Here is a 15,608-nt window from a genome sequence, read left to right on the forward strand (position 1 = left end):
ATTAGACGCTAACCTATTTTCAGATTGAAGTAAAACAGCGCCCCCTGGTGTCTCAACGACTTCCCTCTGCAACGACATCAAACGTGCCAGGAAAAGCAACGTCATTAAAAAAAAGACAAGTGCGTCACTTGTTATGAACACAAGTCCAAAAAAATAAAACCACTAATTTGAAATTCAATGGTCGAGTCTCGTGACATTGTGTCAACACAACAACAGTGTAGTCAGAAGTGTATTACATCTTTAATGTTTGTCAGCACCTCCATCAAACAATATTTGAAATGTTTCATCTCATGGATTCTTTTTTTTTATTTTTTATTTTTTTAAACAACCAAATGTGGGCAAATGATAAAATAAGAAAAACAAACAGCCACAGTGAATATTTATTCACGCTTGTATTTTTTTTTTTTTAATCCTTAAAAAAAAAAAAGATCATCCCCCACCCTCCTCCCCCCTTGTTCACGGACCGTCTCGAATGCAGGACAAAAATTGTGATTTGTTTTGGAAAGGCTGGAAGGCCGTCGACGATAGCGCGGGCAAATATAAATATAGTGGTTTGATCAGGGTCTTGCGGGAGAGAGAGTGCACTTAAGGACACTCTGCTCATTTCATGTAAAAAAAAACAAAAAAAACAACTGGATCCTCAGTTACAACTTAGTTTATGACAAGGAAATATATATTTATATACATTCAACCAGCTCTGATGGTCCCCGATTGTCTAATCTGGGGCATAATTGTGAGAATAGTTGTAGTCTGAATAATAGCCCTGCCCCCCGCGTCCTCCTTGGTAGCCCCACGCGTTGGGCCCTCCAGTCCTGACTATCCTGTCATGTCCGCGGCCCGGCCGCGGCCAAGGTCTTGCAGGCGTGGGCCCCCTCTGTTGGTAGCCCCTAAAAGAACCGGGCGCCACTTGTGGTCCGTGATTCATTTGTCCGTAACCCAGCATGCACATTAGCGGGGGCGGAGGTAACAACGATCTGCCGTGGCCCCCTCTCGCAGGGTAACTATCCTGGCTTTTCCCCTGAGTCCTGCCGCTCGGAAGTCCACCCGACTCTGTGTTTGATGCCGACGACCCCGTCGCCCCCCAAACGCCGTCCTGGGTCCCGCCGGGCGTCGAGTCTTCTTGTTGTTTGTTTCCGGTCAAGCAGTTTGTCCGGTCGGTGCCAGCGGCACCTGCGGGTTCCGATCCATACGTGGGCTCGTTCATGAGGTGGGGCGGAGGCGGGGGCTTCACCTCCAGCGGGAGATTGCAAGGGATGGGGAGGACTTTGGTGGTGGTGGTGACGGGCGGGGTCGGCGGCGCGGTGGAGGGTCGGCTCTCTTGATCCTGGGTGCTGCTGCAGGGCGAGGCGGGGTAGCTGGACGAGGCGGCGAAGTTCATCCACGAGCTTCCCGACGGACACAGGAAGCTCTGGTGCGGGTTCACGTGGAAGCCCCCCGGGGACATGCTGCCCAGGTCCGACGCGCCGCCGCCACCGCCCATCTGCGCCGCCGCCTTGAAATTGGAGATGACGCTCTTGAGCGTGCCGTAGTCCACTAATGCTGCGGCGGCGTCGGGTGTGCTCGACAGCTCCGTGGGCGCGGGCCGGGAGTCGTCCGGATTGTGAGGGGGCGGCTGAGATGACTTTTCCTTCCCGTCGTCGCTGCCGCTCTGCCCCGCCTGGTCCGATGCGGTGGGCGGCTCGCCATCATCAGAGTCTAACGACATGTCCTCCTCCCCGACACACTCATCGTTCACTACTAGTAGAGCAAGAAAACAAGTGAGAAATGTGTATTTGAATTCCAATAACAAAAAAAAAAAGAAAAAAGGATACGAACCAGTCGAGGGCGGCGTTGGAAGCTCACTTTGACTGATGGAGCCAATCAGGCTGTGGAAACCCGTCAGGATGTCATCAATGCTCGCGATCACTATTCCGTTCCGCGAATACTGAAGGAACATCTCAAACGGTCTCTCTGCGAAAAGACAACGGGAGCATTTGTTTTTTTAAAGCAGCTTTTACACGCCGAGTGTGTGCTTCAGGACTCACCGGTGAGGAAGATGAGGTGGCGCTGCTGCGTGTGATGTGCTTGGAGCCGGATCAGGCACTCCAGATCTGGAGCCTGCCGGGACGGCGTGTCGCACTCGTGATAGGGAAGGAACTCGACCAGGTGTTTCTTCTGATAGCTGGTCAGGAGGTTCAGTAGAGCCATGGCTTTGCCGTTCAGCCTGCGAGAGACGGCGTTTAATAAGCATTGACAACTATATAGAAAGTTGAAAAGTTTATTTTAAAACAAGACCAAAGTCTTTGCTCCCAGCTACAGATTTTGAAAATAATAAGAAGCAACAGGAACAGCAACAGGTTTTCTGTTTTTAACAAAAGCAATAAAGCGTTAATAAAGTTGTGACATTCATTTAAAAACTAGTTCAAAAAGATAACGCCTTTCAAACTACATTTTTTTTACATCTTTTTATAGCTTAATTAGACCTGGGTAAAGTGTGACCCGGGGGACCACATATGACCCGTTTTCTTTGGAATTATTCGGCCCTTCTGTAGTCAAAAGAAAGAGTTGGAAATAACTGATAGTTCTCCTTAAATATTCTATAAATTGAAAAGGTTATATGGGACTTCCTTCTCCTCTCCCTTTGTTTTAACTCATGTTAATTATGTATAAATTAAGTTACATCAATTAAATTAAATCTATGCATTTTTTGAAATAAATAAACTTTTATGACAACTGTATAATCCTAAATTAAAATGAAAAAAGCCTTTCACTTATTGGTTAATAGGTCTTTCCTGTCCACAACAATATATGACCCTAGAAAAATGTATTTGGCAACTCTTGGTTTAAAAGATAGTGGATCCATCCAACACAAATGTTTATGCGAATAAATTCGTCTTGTACTCCTTTTGCTAAACAGAATCCAAATAACAAGGAGTTGTCTCACCTGCAGCTAATACAAAACTCTGAGCCGCTCTAGTAGAAGAACTCACATTTCCCCGATCCTTATAACTCTTCATTGGCTGCCAGTTTCTTTCTTACTGGTTCTTACTTTCAGATCTATTCATGGTCAGGCTCCTCCTTACATCAGTGATCTGATCCAGACTTACACCCCAGCTCGGGCTCTGAGGTCTGTGGATCAGAATCTACTGATGGTTCCTGAACACGGTTCATGCATCAAACTTTGAACATCTGAAGACATTCTTATTTGATCAGTCATTCCCATGACTTTCTGGGACTTTCTCCTAGTCTTATGTGTCTTGATATTTTGAGTATATATTTTAACTGTGTATTGTTTAAAGTGCTTTGTGACCCTGGTCTAGAAACTACTTTACAAATAACTATTACTTACTTACTTATAATAAATGACCTTCAGTGATTATTGTTATTTACAAACTGCTTATTGAACTTTCACCACATGTCATGCGTGTTCATTCTCACCTTGCGAGCTCTTTGAGTTTCTTCTGGGATTTACAGTGTACTTTCCACTGCCACGGGTGTTCGGGGGTACTCTGATCCTCCAGGAACTTCAGTAAAGATTGCAGGTGTTCTAAAGAAGAAGCTTTCGTCATTCCTGTTGCATCAATATGTCATTCAACACTTTCAACAGTTGCAATTTGAATCATAAGTCGACTTCAACTCTTGAATTTTGGAGTTTAATAGTGGCTAGGGAGGAGGATGTGACGAGCCAGGTGATTGATTCTATACTTGTGAAGGACAAAAACAGAACCATCTTATATCAAACACATCTTTATCAATTTATTCACCTCAGTTTTTTTCCTAATATGTCCCGTTCTAGCGATTGATGTCAAAATGAAAGCTGGGGCTTTGAACTGAACATCAGTGGCACCCGGGGTTCCCCTCATCACAGCTGTCATGGAGACTGGATTGGCATCATTAACACTGTTTTTTTGATGCGATCAAGAATCTTTCACTGGTGGAGTGTTTGATGGAGTTGAGAGGTCGGCAAGAGTCGGGGATTCAGATTGGACACCGGTGCAGGAATCAATCATTTATGACAACAGATGTAAATGAGTTCAGCCTGAGACTTGGGAGTGATTGAGACGTTCTTTACAGGCCTTTATCTTTACGAGTGAAATGTTAGCTTAACTGGCCCCTTTTTGACAACACTGTTGCGACAGATGGGCGAGTGCATAGCAAGTAGGGATGTGAGATAAAAACAACTGTATACATGTTTATAAATGTGTCTGTATATACATTTTCACAATATTATAGCGATATTCAGCAACACTGTATCCATTATGTTTTTTCCCTCTTGGAAATCATATTAAATGTTTATGGTAGGTATTTTTGGGTTTATTTTATTCTCAATAAAGTGTGGATCAATAAAGTTTTATCAATCTATAAAAAATATTCACAGCATTTTGGCTTTGCAATTAAACTCCCGGCCGCTAGATGGCAGTCAATATGTCCTCCTCAGCTAAAGGAATGATATAATCTTGCAGAGGATGCTGAGAGGATACCTTCAACTCCAGCAACATTTAGGAGAATGTTTGACATATTTTGGCTTTATTAATTCAACCAAAAGATGTTTCTAAAATAGTGTCCCATTAAATCATTATGAAATGTATGCAAGTGTATCATAACATATGGAATCGTATCGTGAGCTGAATAAATCATATCGTGAGATTAGTGTTAACAACTCAAGATAAGTGCCATCGTAAACTCTACAACAGAAGGTAAAAAATTGTCTTGCAATTATTTCAAATTGGTCAACGATTAAACGTATTGCTAATTCAAATCACTTTTATATTTAGTTTGAGGTTATAAAGATGAAAAATCTTATTTTGTTTTAGTCTTCCTTGACATTTAAACTGTTATTACACAGTAGAAATTCATATTACTGTTAATTAACTAACCAAGTATGATTTGAGCAGTATTTGTTTTCCTAACGAATCCTCATGTACGACTCACCTTGTGTGAGGAGGTCAGGGTTCAGCAGGAACTCGTCGGACACGATGAAGCCTCCGCTCACAAACAGCTCGTTGTACGTGTGGTTCTTCACGTCATCCAGCGAGTCCACGCCGGCGAAACTGACCGCGGGCAGCTTCTTCAAAGACACTAATGCTGGGATCTGAAACACAGGTAGATATCATTTCAATTAACGTGGTCGTTCTGCAGATATAGATTAGCACAATTAGCTCCATGATTCAAATGCCGACTTATAATTACGTCGCCGGATCTGAGGATTGGAGAATGAGGAAGATAAAAAGGAAGGGATGGATAAGGGAGCAGTGCGGTGATTGACAGAGAGTAATCTCACCTTGTGCACATGTGCAGCAATGTCCTCGTTTTGGATGATGATAAGCAGTTTATCTAAACTGCTACTGTTTTCCAGAAAGGTCTGTGGGCTGCACTCGCTGTTGCCAAGACTCTTCAAGTACTCCTGTTTTTGACAGACAGAAGAGAAGATTATGAAAGACACTCAAGTCTTTTTCCTCACGCAGGTACATTGAATACATGCGAAGAAACAGATTGTCCCTCAACAAAAGCATTATTAGTAATTAAAAAAATATATTCTAATGTATAATGCATCTCGGGATTAGCAAAATGTAACTTCCAGCTGGACTAATGATTAATTAAACACAGGGTGTTAGAATTTATATTCAATCATGTTCATAGCATGAACATGACATCAGTGCGTGTCATACCTTTATCTCCTTGAAGATGCTTCTTTCATCTCCCTCCTCCGCAGAGTAGATGAAGAACTTGACCGTGTTCTTGGTGACGTCTTTGAAAATCTCCACCAGACTGCTGAAAACTTCGGGCTTCAGCTGACTAATGAGATTGTTGGATAAAAGGCCGGCGTTGGGATCCTGATTCTGAGAGACGTTCCCTGGGGAACCCGGGGTGGCGAAAGATGGCGAGTATTTCCCCGCTTCCGACGGCGCATCTTCAGAAGTTCTTTTTACGGCTCCTAGTTGACAGCTGGTTGTATTAGTCAGCGGTTGCTCTTCCCTAGTCGTGACGAACTGACCACAGGAGGGGGATTTCGCGGCGATTAATGCTGATGGTGTTGCTGCAGAGGTGACTTCAGAAGTAGGAAAAACTGGGATCAACTTGTCCATTTTGTCACATAGTTCTCTGACGTGCCCCTGAAAAGGGGCTGGAGTAACAAAAGGGACAACAAAGTTTGAGAAGCATCTGTTAGGCAGCCAGGATTTGGGTCCAGGTAACCGAGGAGGTAGCTGTGAAATGTAGGGCATATGGTGACTGCGCATGATTTTCTTAACATCTGAAGTCATGCTGCGGATTTCCTGGATCACTATTGTGTCCAAGCTGATCGTTGGCCTGGAGGGAGACTCCACCAGGAGTGGAAAAATTGCCTGTGCAACGGGAGTTCTTTCTTCACTGACTCCAGGGTTCTTTGGCTCTGACACACTTGCGGACTGAGCCACTGTCACACTGTCTGACACCTGCTGTGGCTTCTGCTCGAGAGGCTGTTGGTGTTCTAAAACAGACAATGAAGAAAGCCAGTTAAAGGGTGTTTAAGTGTTTGTGGGTTTTTTTATGTACCTTCTGATGTTGCCCAGGTTGTGTCTGCAGGTTGTGGAGGCAGGTCTTCTGTGAACGGACTTCCAGGGCTACAGTCCATGTCCTCCTGCAATGACAGGGATAGTGTTTACCACACATAAAAAGCCGCAGCATATAAAAGCATCGAGAAGAATCATCAAACCTGTGCGTAGTTTGTTTGCAAATGCGGCTCATTCTGTTTCCTGCAATCAGTATCACACAGGCTGGGCTGTCCTCCTCCTTGAGACGCCACCCCCGCATTCATTTGACCGGGAGCTGATCCCTGATTCATGGCTTTGGTGAGGGTGGATATTAAAACGTTCAAAAGGCGCTGCGTGTCATTTTCAGTTGAGGAAGAGCTATTCCCACAGTTCCTTAAATCCGTGTCGTACAGGCCCATGCTTTCCATCACTGCCGTTAGATTGTCGCTCTGCCCACCTTCTTCCTGGATCCCGTCCCGCGCATCTGTTGGGTGAAAAATCAGGAACAATGTGTGAGCAAATGCGGACTTGTCAATCGTGTTAAGGATGAAAACAACATTTACAAAAGGGAGACTACAGGACTCTGACTTATAATGCGCACAAACATTTGATTTCAAGCAGCCCCGCTGGGTGACATTCAGCGTCTGCACAGGCAGCTAACCTCTTTTCTTAGCCTCAACAGCAGATGAAAAATGTTCAGATTTAAACGCTGGAGAGGACTTGAATGAAAATGTAACACAATTTAGTGAGGACAGAAAAACATTTTTTCAAATGCCGTGTCACTCTCTAAGGTAAGATTTTGGTTTGAACCTTTTGACACCATTGCAAGCATATTTCTCTGATTCCTAAATTACACACAGAGAATGTAACTTACATTACCTACAAATTTCACTCATAATGCACAGCAACATATGCTAAATCTGCTGCCTGTTGGGGAAACATTTAAGGTCAAAGCGTGAAGAAAAGACTACCACAGCCGAGGGAGTACATTAACCCACAAAACAAAATCCATTAGTATAAGTCAATCAAGATGTTTGATTGAACAACAGAAAACCAGCATCATGTACTCGTTTCAATCATTTACATGCAAAACTAGAAGTCCAAAGGACAAGTGGATGCACGCCTCCTCACCTCGACTGGATTCACCGTTTCTCTGCTGCTCAGTGCGTTGGTGTTTGTTCACAATTTCACTTTCGTTTTCCTCGAATTTCCTCTTCAAACTGCTGCTCTCCCAGGTTCCATCTTCAACTCTCTCGCCGCCGGGTTCCTTCACCAGAGCTTTCTTACGAGACTGGATCAATTTCAGTAACTGGCTCATTTTGTCTTTATCATACTCGTTCTGCGATAATAGACACTTCTGGGACTGGGACTGGTAGTCGATGTGAGACTTGTGCTGAGGTTGGCCTCCGTTTGACTGAGTCAGACTTTGCATTTGGGAGGTGCTCTCCACTTGTGACTTGTCTTGAGGTAACCGTTCTGGAACTCTCTCCGCTCGATCAGAGCTTCTGTCGGAGCCCCCCCAATCAGAAACGGGACTGTATTCCACCGGAGCTTGGGATCCAGGGAGAAGTGGAACCAGCGCTGGGGTAGTTCCTGGGGACGGGGTGGGAACAGGGGCTGTTACAGGGGCTGTCACAGGAGCAGGTACAGGAGCTGGTACAGGAGCAGGTACAGGGGCCCTCAGCTTTTCAATAATGTCCTTCATAACGTTAAGCTGTAAAGTGTAGTTGGCAGGATTGTGCGTATAAGATCGCAGAATGGACTCCATGTTAAATTTGGGTTTGGGTCCAAGGTTCAGGTTGGCTCGTTCGTCCGTGTTGTGTTTGTAATGGGGCAAAATGAAAGGTCTTAATGTTCCTGAGTCAATTCGGGTCAAATAGTCCGTAGCCTGGCGCTCGACCCCGGTGCTGATTTCCTTGCATGGATTGGATCTCAACTTGAAAAAGGCATAGTGCAGTGCAGGGAGGAAGGGTTGCACGGCGGAAAAGTTCTCGTGCTGCTGCTCGGCTTTTCGTTCACCTTGTTCCAGACGTCTGGATGCTAAGAGAACAGCAGACAGAAAAATAACAAAATTTAAAACATCAAGAACGAGTTTAAATGTATATTCTGCAGCAAAATAAAACCCTTCATGTGCTGTCAACTAAAATGTCATGCAGCACACTGCCACCCACTGGCCAACTGTTGTCATAGAAAATATTAACAACAAAAGCAACATGACTGATGAAAGAAAATAGAGGCAGACATGACGACCCTCTTCTACTATGTTTATTTCATTGAGTAATACTGTTGATAATATTAAAAATATATATTTTATGAAGTTTTATTTGACCAAACGTGTCGACAACTCCTTTAAAAATGTGTCGGGTGTAAGAGGGACATATAAAAGTATCTAAAATACTTGGGGAAAGTCTAAGTAGGATAATCTGAACTCGATACTACCTGACTCATGCAATATTAAAATGTATTTAGCTGTAGTTGGCGCCTCAAAAATCAACATTTAAGAAAGAGAAAGGAAGTCCTCGATTGGGCTGAAATTAAAAAAAACTTACCGTGGCTGATAACCACCCTTGACTCCTGAAAAATGAAGAGTGCTTGAAGGTGCTTCTCAGGCCGTCCCTTCCACTCTGCAAATAAGCAAATAAGTATGATGGTTCCCTGAAAGCAATGGGGAAACAAAAGAGGTCATTCCTGGTACCTTTGGATTCGGACATCTGAGTTGAGGAAAGTATGAAGAGGAAGCCGCGATCGAATAACGTCTTCACCAGCACCTAGATAAACAAGGAGACAATGCAGACATTAGAAACATTTCTATTTATTTTGCAGTGAGGGAAACATGGTGCAAGGTTAGTTGCTCAAACTAAATTACAGTGGTCACGCAATAGACGAAATCCGCAAAGTAATTGGCTTTATTTTTTACAATTATTATACTGATGTTTTAAGGCCGGAAACCACTTTTATACACTTTTCTCTTTCTATAGAGGGCACACGATATACATATACTTTTTATAATTCTGAGTTTGGGGGCAGGAGCGGAGCGAAAAGATGATGATATTCCATGTTAATCTTTGTATCCTTAGTCTTTGTTATCTTTTCTTTGATCCATGTTCTTTATCTTTCGACTTAAATTGCGTCATCTTGCACTTTTTTTATAGAAACTTTGTTCTTGTTTTTTATCAATCTATCGTCTTTGTTGCCGTGTGCTGGAAAAACAATTTCCCGAAGGAGACTTCCAGAGGGATCAATAGAGTTTTATCTATCCATCTATAAAACTCGTCACAGGAGTTTTAGGATTAACAACAAGTCCTTCCTTTTGGCTTGACTGGTTTATTTAGGAAGCAGGACCACCGGACTTCTCAAACCCACGAACACATGCTGCTGCTTCGATCGCCTCTTCACAATAACAAAACATATATAAAACATATGCGCACACGCCCCGTCAACGCCACAACTCACAATACCACTTTATTAAGGCGGAACACTGGCTGGTAACCCTTATTTCTCAATATAATCTTTATCTAATAAAGTGTTGTGTCACTGATGCAGTGTTATAACTGTTTAAACTACCTTATTCCATAACACTATTTTATACCTGGGAAAACTAAATTTAAAAAGGCATAAGGAAAATTTTACATCGTTGCAGAACTATAGGAAAGGGCAGGTAAGTGTGCGACTGACCATTTTGTCCCGCTCCAACTTGTTAATGAGTGCTGCCATTGTGCCGTTGGTTGGTTTGCCTTTCCCCTCAACTAGATCGAAAAGGCTGCAGGACATTCCATACTTCATCACTGCTTGCAAAGAGAAACGTCGGTTAGAGAACTTTTTAAACATACACAAAAATATCACAGGACACGTGGCTGACCTTCTCTGGAGGGCATGTAGGTGGTTAAAGAGAAGAGGTGTGGAGGGAGCTTCCTCTTCACCTGCTCCAGCTGCATACCTTGGTCAAACTCCAGCTTATCAGGCCTGTTTGAGGATGAACATCATTGAAGGCTTTTTAAAACAAAGATGGCTACACAGGGTGACTAAAGCAACTGTGTGCACGAGTGCTGAGCGATTTATCCTTCTCTTAGCTTAATCGCAATTAAAACACAATCTTGAGATCGTACAGTTTGTTCTGTATTTTAATGACTTAAGGGATATATTTATAATTAAAGGGTTCAATAAAGTTGATCTATTCAACTCTTTGTCTATTATGTTGATGTTGGATGAGGTTATTTGCCTTCTTGGCCAACTACTTTATAAAAGAGATGTCAATCTCAACAGAACCCACAAGGCTAAATAAAGAAAAGGTTTGTTTTTTAAGTATTTCACTGTAGTTAATAAAAAAAACATTTGTGACAGAAAATAATTTGTCGACATGCTTTAGCCTTGGTTATGACTAATAAACATCCTTGAACTATCTTGGAACAGTTTTTATTTTAACGGCACATTATTTTTGAAAAATCAACATCAAAACGTTCCCAAAATTTGTCATGTGTAGAATATTTGACAATAAAATTTAAAATAACTATAATGCAAATGTATAGTTCTTAGTATATATTATTTAAAGTAGATTACACCTGGAATATACTTTATATATTAGTGTATGACTACCACGCTGATTTTCATCTTGCTGAGATTGTTTTTACCTAAACCCAATCTTTTTTCCTTTTACTTACTTCATTCTAATGACCAAAAGGTTTGGTTTTTAGGGGTTGGTTTCAGTTCATTGGTAGTATATAATCTACCAGAATGTTTCAATTAAATCAAATTTTCTTTCCAGTTTTCATCCTTGCATGGGATGAACCATTTTGTGACTTGATTTCAAGGGACTTGTGTGCCCAAAAGACAGAAGAAAACAACTGTAACACTTCTAGTTTGTGGCGCCTAAGGTGCCAAAGTCCTACTTACAACTTGAAGGGGAGGTAAGGCCTTGAGGAGGATCGTAAAGAGATGGGAAACAAGTCCTGGCCTTTGTTGACAAGTGAACCTCTCCACAAGTTGTAACTCTTGGCTGCAACGATACAAAAAACGTAAGCATTTATGTGAAAATGACAAAGGAGACCCAACAAATGTGAACGGATTCAAAAATGTTGGTCAAGCTAGGAAAGTTTACCTTTTCCTCCTGTGGGAGAAACTGTGTTGAACCTGCCAAGGAAAGAGAGAAAAGTGGTTTCAGGAAAAGTTTTGGCAGCATCAGGAGCGGGTAGATCGTGAATCGTGAATAATCACCTGTAAGAGGCCATTGATGACGTCGCTGTGTCCTTGCCCTTGTAATGAAAGGAAAGCACAGCGTAGGGACAAAGGTGCCGCGGCCTTGCCTTGATCTCATCGAAGGCAAACTCAAAGAAATATTGCTGGAATAAAAACACAAGCCGTGATAAAGTCATGAGCGACAAGCACTCGCACATTGAAAGTGGAAAAAAATGAATTACCTGGGTGAGCTCAAAAGCCCGATAAGACAGCAGGGACGTGACCCTGTTGGCATTTTTGGAGATATGACAGTCAAATTTGGGTGTTGGTTCCTTTGCGTTTTTAGGCATGTTCTCATGGATGTGCTTTATTTTCCCCTGAGAGAATAAGAAAACAACAGTTGCATGAATTGTTACGCTGAACATTTATTTATTTTGAAATAGGTCTTACCCGCATCACTTTAAAAACAATCATATCTCCGGACGATCCCGCTTCGAAAGGATTGATTTGCAATAAATCAGAAAACTTTGAAAGATAGACACCTAGAATGAAGAGAACAGCAGTGTAAAAAAATTTTTACAGAAATAAAAAAAAAGTTGATCTTGTCAGACAACTTTACGTCATGTTTTAAATTGACTTCAACCATAATTTTTTAATGTGAAGAGATATCTGAACCGGGTAGTTTCCTGCTTTCCATTCTTCAATATTTAAGTAAGCTATAAAAGTTCAAGACACATAAGACAAACACAGGAGTCCCAGAAAATCAGGGAAAAACCTGCACAAATAAAAATGTCTTAAGATGTTTCTTAAAGGAGTCAGTAGATCATCAAACACAGAGGGAGAGGAAGATCGTTCCAAAGCTTAGGAGCAACAGCCTGGAAGGATTTCTCTCCTCTGGTCCTAAACCGTGTTCATGAACCATCAGTAGATTCTGATCCACAGACCTAAAGGGCCCGAGCTGGGGTGTAAGGCTGGATCAGATCACTGATGTAAGGTCTGACCATGAATAGATCTGAAAGTAAGAACCAGAATTTTGAAAAGGATCCTTAAAGAAACTGGCAGCCAGTGAAGAGTTTTAAGGATCAGGGAAATGCGAGTTCTTCTACTAGAGCAGGTCAGAATTCTCGCTGCAGAGTTTTGTATTAACTACAGGCGAGACAGCTCCTTGTTTAGACACGAAAATAAACTGTAACAAAAGTCTAAAGGATAAAACAATAGTAGCTATCTGTTTGTATCAAAATGACAAACAAGGTTAAATATATCATCACATACTTCAATTAATTTGAATGAAAAAAACTTGATAGTTGTGAGAAAAGAAACTGTCAAAAGGGCCATAACAATATTTAAAAGATCCTCTTTAACACAAACTGTACTGGTTTGAGTGTAAAAAATGTTAAAACAAATGTTAACAATTTGCCGAGACAGATTTTCAACAGCTAACTCAGAAGGTGCTTTTCTTATACTAGTGCTGCACTGTTACAACGGCGAAGACAGACGCTATATTTAGTCGTATATTAAACAGACATGCTGCTAAAAATACTTTTATTCGGTTACATGTGCTGCCGTATGTTTTACACAGGTTCGAAAATAAAGACGAACAAATTCCTAAAAAGGTAAAAAGGAACATCTTCGCCACTGCTTACCCGTTGATGGGTTCCCCATTGTCATTATCTTGGAGTGGCCGACCGACAAACCCTTCTCACAGATCCACTGAAGCTAAACACAGAAGATCGAAAACAGTTAGAAATAGCACCGAAGGGAATTTTCCCCCCCAACTAATGATTTTGTCTTAAAGGAAAGTTTTGCAGCACGAACTTTAGATTTGTCTGGATAGAGGAAGCAGTACGACTCGGTCAGCTCTTGATCGGTCCGTCCATCCTGCTTCATCTCCCGCCGCTTCTCGATGAACTGGAACAGGACAGAGAAGTGTTAAAAAAAAATGCCGAGAGACGTAACCGCCGGATACTTTACCTCCTTCTCGAGCAGCTCGTTGTAAATGAGTCTGGCTTTGGAATAAGAAAAAGTTCCCCGGGACGACGGGTCCAGGTAGAAGGAGGAAACGATCTTCACCAGGTCGTCAAACTCCCGACTGTCGGGAGGCAGGAACTGGTACAGGCCTGCGAACGGAAGAAAGATATCGTAAATAACCTCAATTATGTCAGAGTAACAACATTAAAGAAGATGTTAAGGCGTGATTCAAACTAGTTAATAACTGAACACGCAAGTTATTAAGTGCAACCTTTTGTTTGACTAGTTCATTGATACACTTGATTCAAGAGGAACAGGTTTTAAAGATGAGTGGAATAATGTTGGGAGAACAGAAAGTGATGGCAGCTGGATGAAAGGGGAAGGTTAATGGATGTCAAGACTCACTCTTGGGTTTATTATTTTTGTGTCCTTCACTGAGGTCAGTTGTTTAACTGGAGATGCGTCGATCTAGGTCGGTGACCATCAGAAAAAGATGCGTTTTGACGCAGAAAAAACGGTTATATAAGTATTCTATACACGTGAGAAAAGTTGCCAGTGTTGACTTTTCTTTCACTTCCAGACGACCAGGGGGGCAACTTGGGTCACTGGCAAAAGCAGCTAATGCTAACCCCGGGTGTCTCACCCCATCTGTCACAATAAACACACCCGTAACTGTCAAGCTAGCAGAGGGGTTGAAAAAAAAGTGCTCGCAGAATAGCAACACCTAAAAATGGCAAAAGCCAAGGGAGAGATAGCAGCGACATGGCACCACCTTTCCGTTCTCGTATCTTCCTCGGGATCCGCGGCAGCTCCTCGCTTCGCCGCGGGTTCGGTAGCGGGGAGCCGGCGAAGCTCCGGGCGTCCGCCTGGACGCTCCTGCGCCGGTCGGAAGCCTCCGTCTCGGGCATTACCCCGTCCCCACATCCAGGCTGACCGCCATTTTGGTTGGCCGTGGACGAGGCGGCGGTGGAACTCTTGTGCGATTCAACAGCCTCCCGGTGGGTTTCGCCTGTCCCGATGCCTTCCGGGTCCCTCTTCCCCGCCACGCTGGGGTTCAGGGCCATGGTGGGGACACCGTGCACGTGATACGGGCGGTAACGGTGCGACGATTGCGGCGCTACTTGACTATCATATGGACATACAGTCTGCTCCTCAGCCAGCCTCCGCCATTGTGAAAATGACGTACATGTTCTTCCCAGTGCAGACGCAGTCGTCACCGTGTTTACACACATCAACGACCCCTAGCGGCAGACTGGCGCACTACAACGGCATGTTATCAACAGTTTATAAAATATATATAAAACTTAATAATAATATTTGAATGATTTGTTCAAGCTTTTTTTTAAATAATTCCATACAACCCCGACTCTGAACATTTTTTTATTGAATTAAAACTTGTAAAAATCATTATATATACAAAGTTCACAAGTTCAAGAAATACGATATTTTTAACCCTTCACATTCGCCGGGGAAAACCCAAGAACCCCTAAAACATATGATTCTATTTAAACATTTTTGTTGCACACGCAGATGGTCCTGCAAAAGAATCCCCACTAGATGGTGCCAAAAACTTCTAGACGCAATAAATACTCTAATAATGCATTTATTTTAATAACAGTAATATTTTGATGATGATGATATTAGATATGATAAAACAAAAATGTAAATATCATTAGATAAAACAGGTTACATATGTTTTTTTCAATTTTACTAAGAAAAGAGGCGGCTCCACCAAGGGGCGTTCCTGAATGAAAACATTTTTAAAAAGAATCTGTGTTTTAATGTACAATAATCTCATAAAAATAAAAGTAGTATTTAACTATCATTTTCAAGTTCAGAAGCTAAGATATTCGGATTTTTGCCTCAAGTTCACCGGAAAGAACTCTGGAAACACTAGAAGAAGTCAATAGTTTAGTAGTAGTACTTTTTTTATATATATATATTTTTAAATTATCCGTCAACAAAATCGCCACTAGA

The 15,608-nt window shown here is 42.3% G+C and overlaps 1 protein-coding gene across 2 annotated transcripts; it reads right to left on the reverse strand.

Annotated features, from left to right (window-relative positions):
- Window positions 1–297: 297 nt before the first annotated feature.
- tasorb (transcription activation suppressor b) lies at window positions 298–14,855 on the reverse strand. 2 transcript variants are annotated; one of them, XM_087781379.1, is made up of 23 exons: window positions 14,404–14,855; window positions 13,635–13,780; window positions 13,479–13,571; window positions 13,307–13,379; window positions 12,114–12,205; window positions 11,906–12,040; window positions 11,703–11,827; window positions 11,587–11,618; window positions 11,382–11,484; window positions 10,351–10,454; window positions 10,167–10,276; window positions 9,187–9,259; window positions 9,041–9,115; window positions 7,623–8,531; window positions 6,674–6,975; window positions 6,514–6,598; window positions 5,649–6,448; window positions 5,261–5,383; window positions 4,912–5,071; window positions 3,418–3,526; window positions 2,025–2,203; window positions 1,816–1,950; window positions 298–1,734 (listed from the first exon to the last, which is right to left on the reverse strand). In XM_087781379.1, exons 1-23 carry the CDS (start codon window positions 14,693–14,695, stop codon window positions 716–718), a joined length of 5,274 nt encoding a protein of 1,757 aa, XP_087637505.1. In that variant the 5' UTR covers window positions 14,696–14,855; the 3' UTR covers window positions 298–715. The 2 variants fall into 2 exon arrangements, with proteins under 2 accessions (XP_087637505.1, XP_087637504.1); XM_087781378.1 differs by having other exon boundaries at window positions 299–1,737.
- Between the last annotated feature and the right edge of the window lie 753 nt (window positions 14,856–15,608).

This window comes from Callionymus lyra, chromosome 19 (assembly GCF_982586985.1).
Source record: "Callionymus lyra chromosome 19, fCalLyr1.hap1.1, whole genome shotgun sequence".
NCBI lineage: Eukaryota > Metazoa > Chordata > Actinopteri > Syngnathiformes > Callionymidae > Callionymus > Callionymus lyra.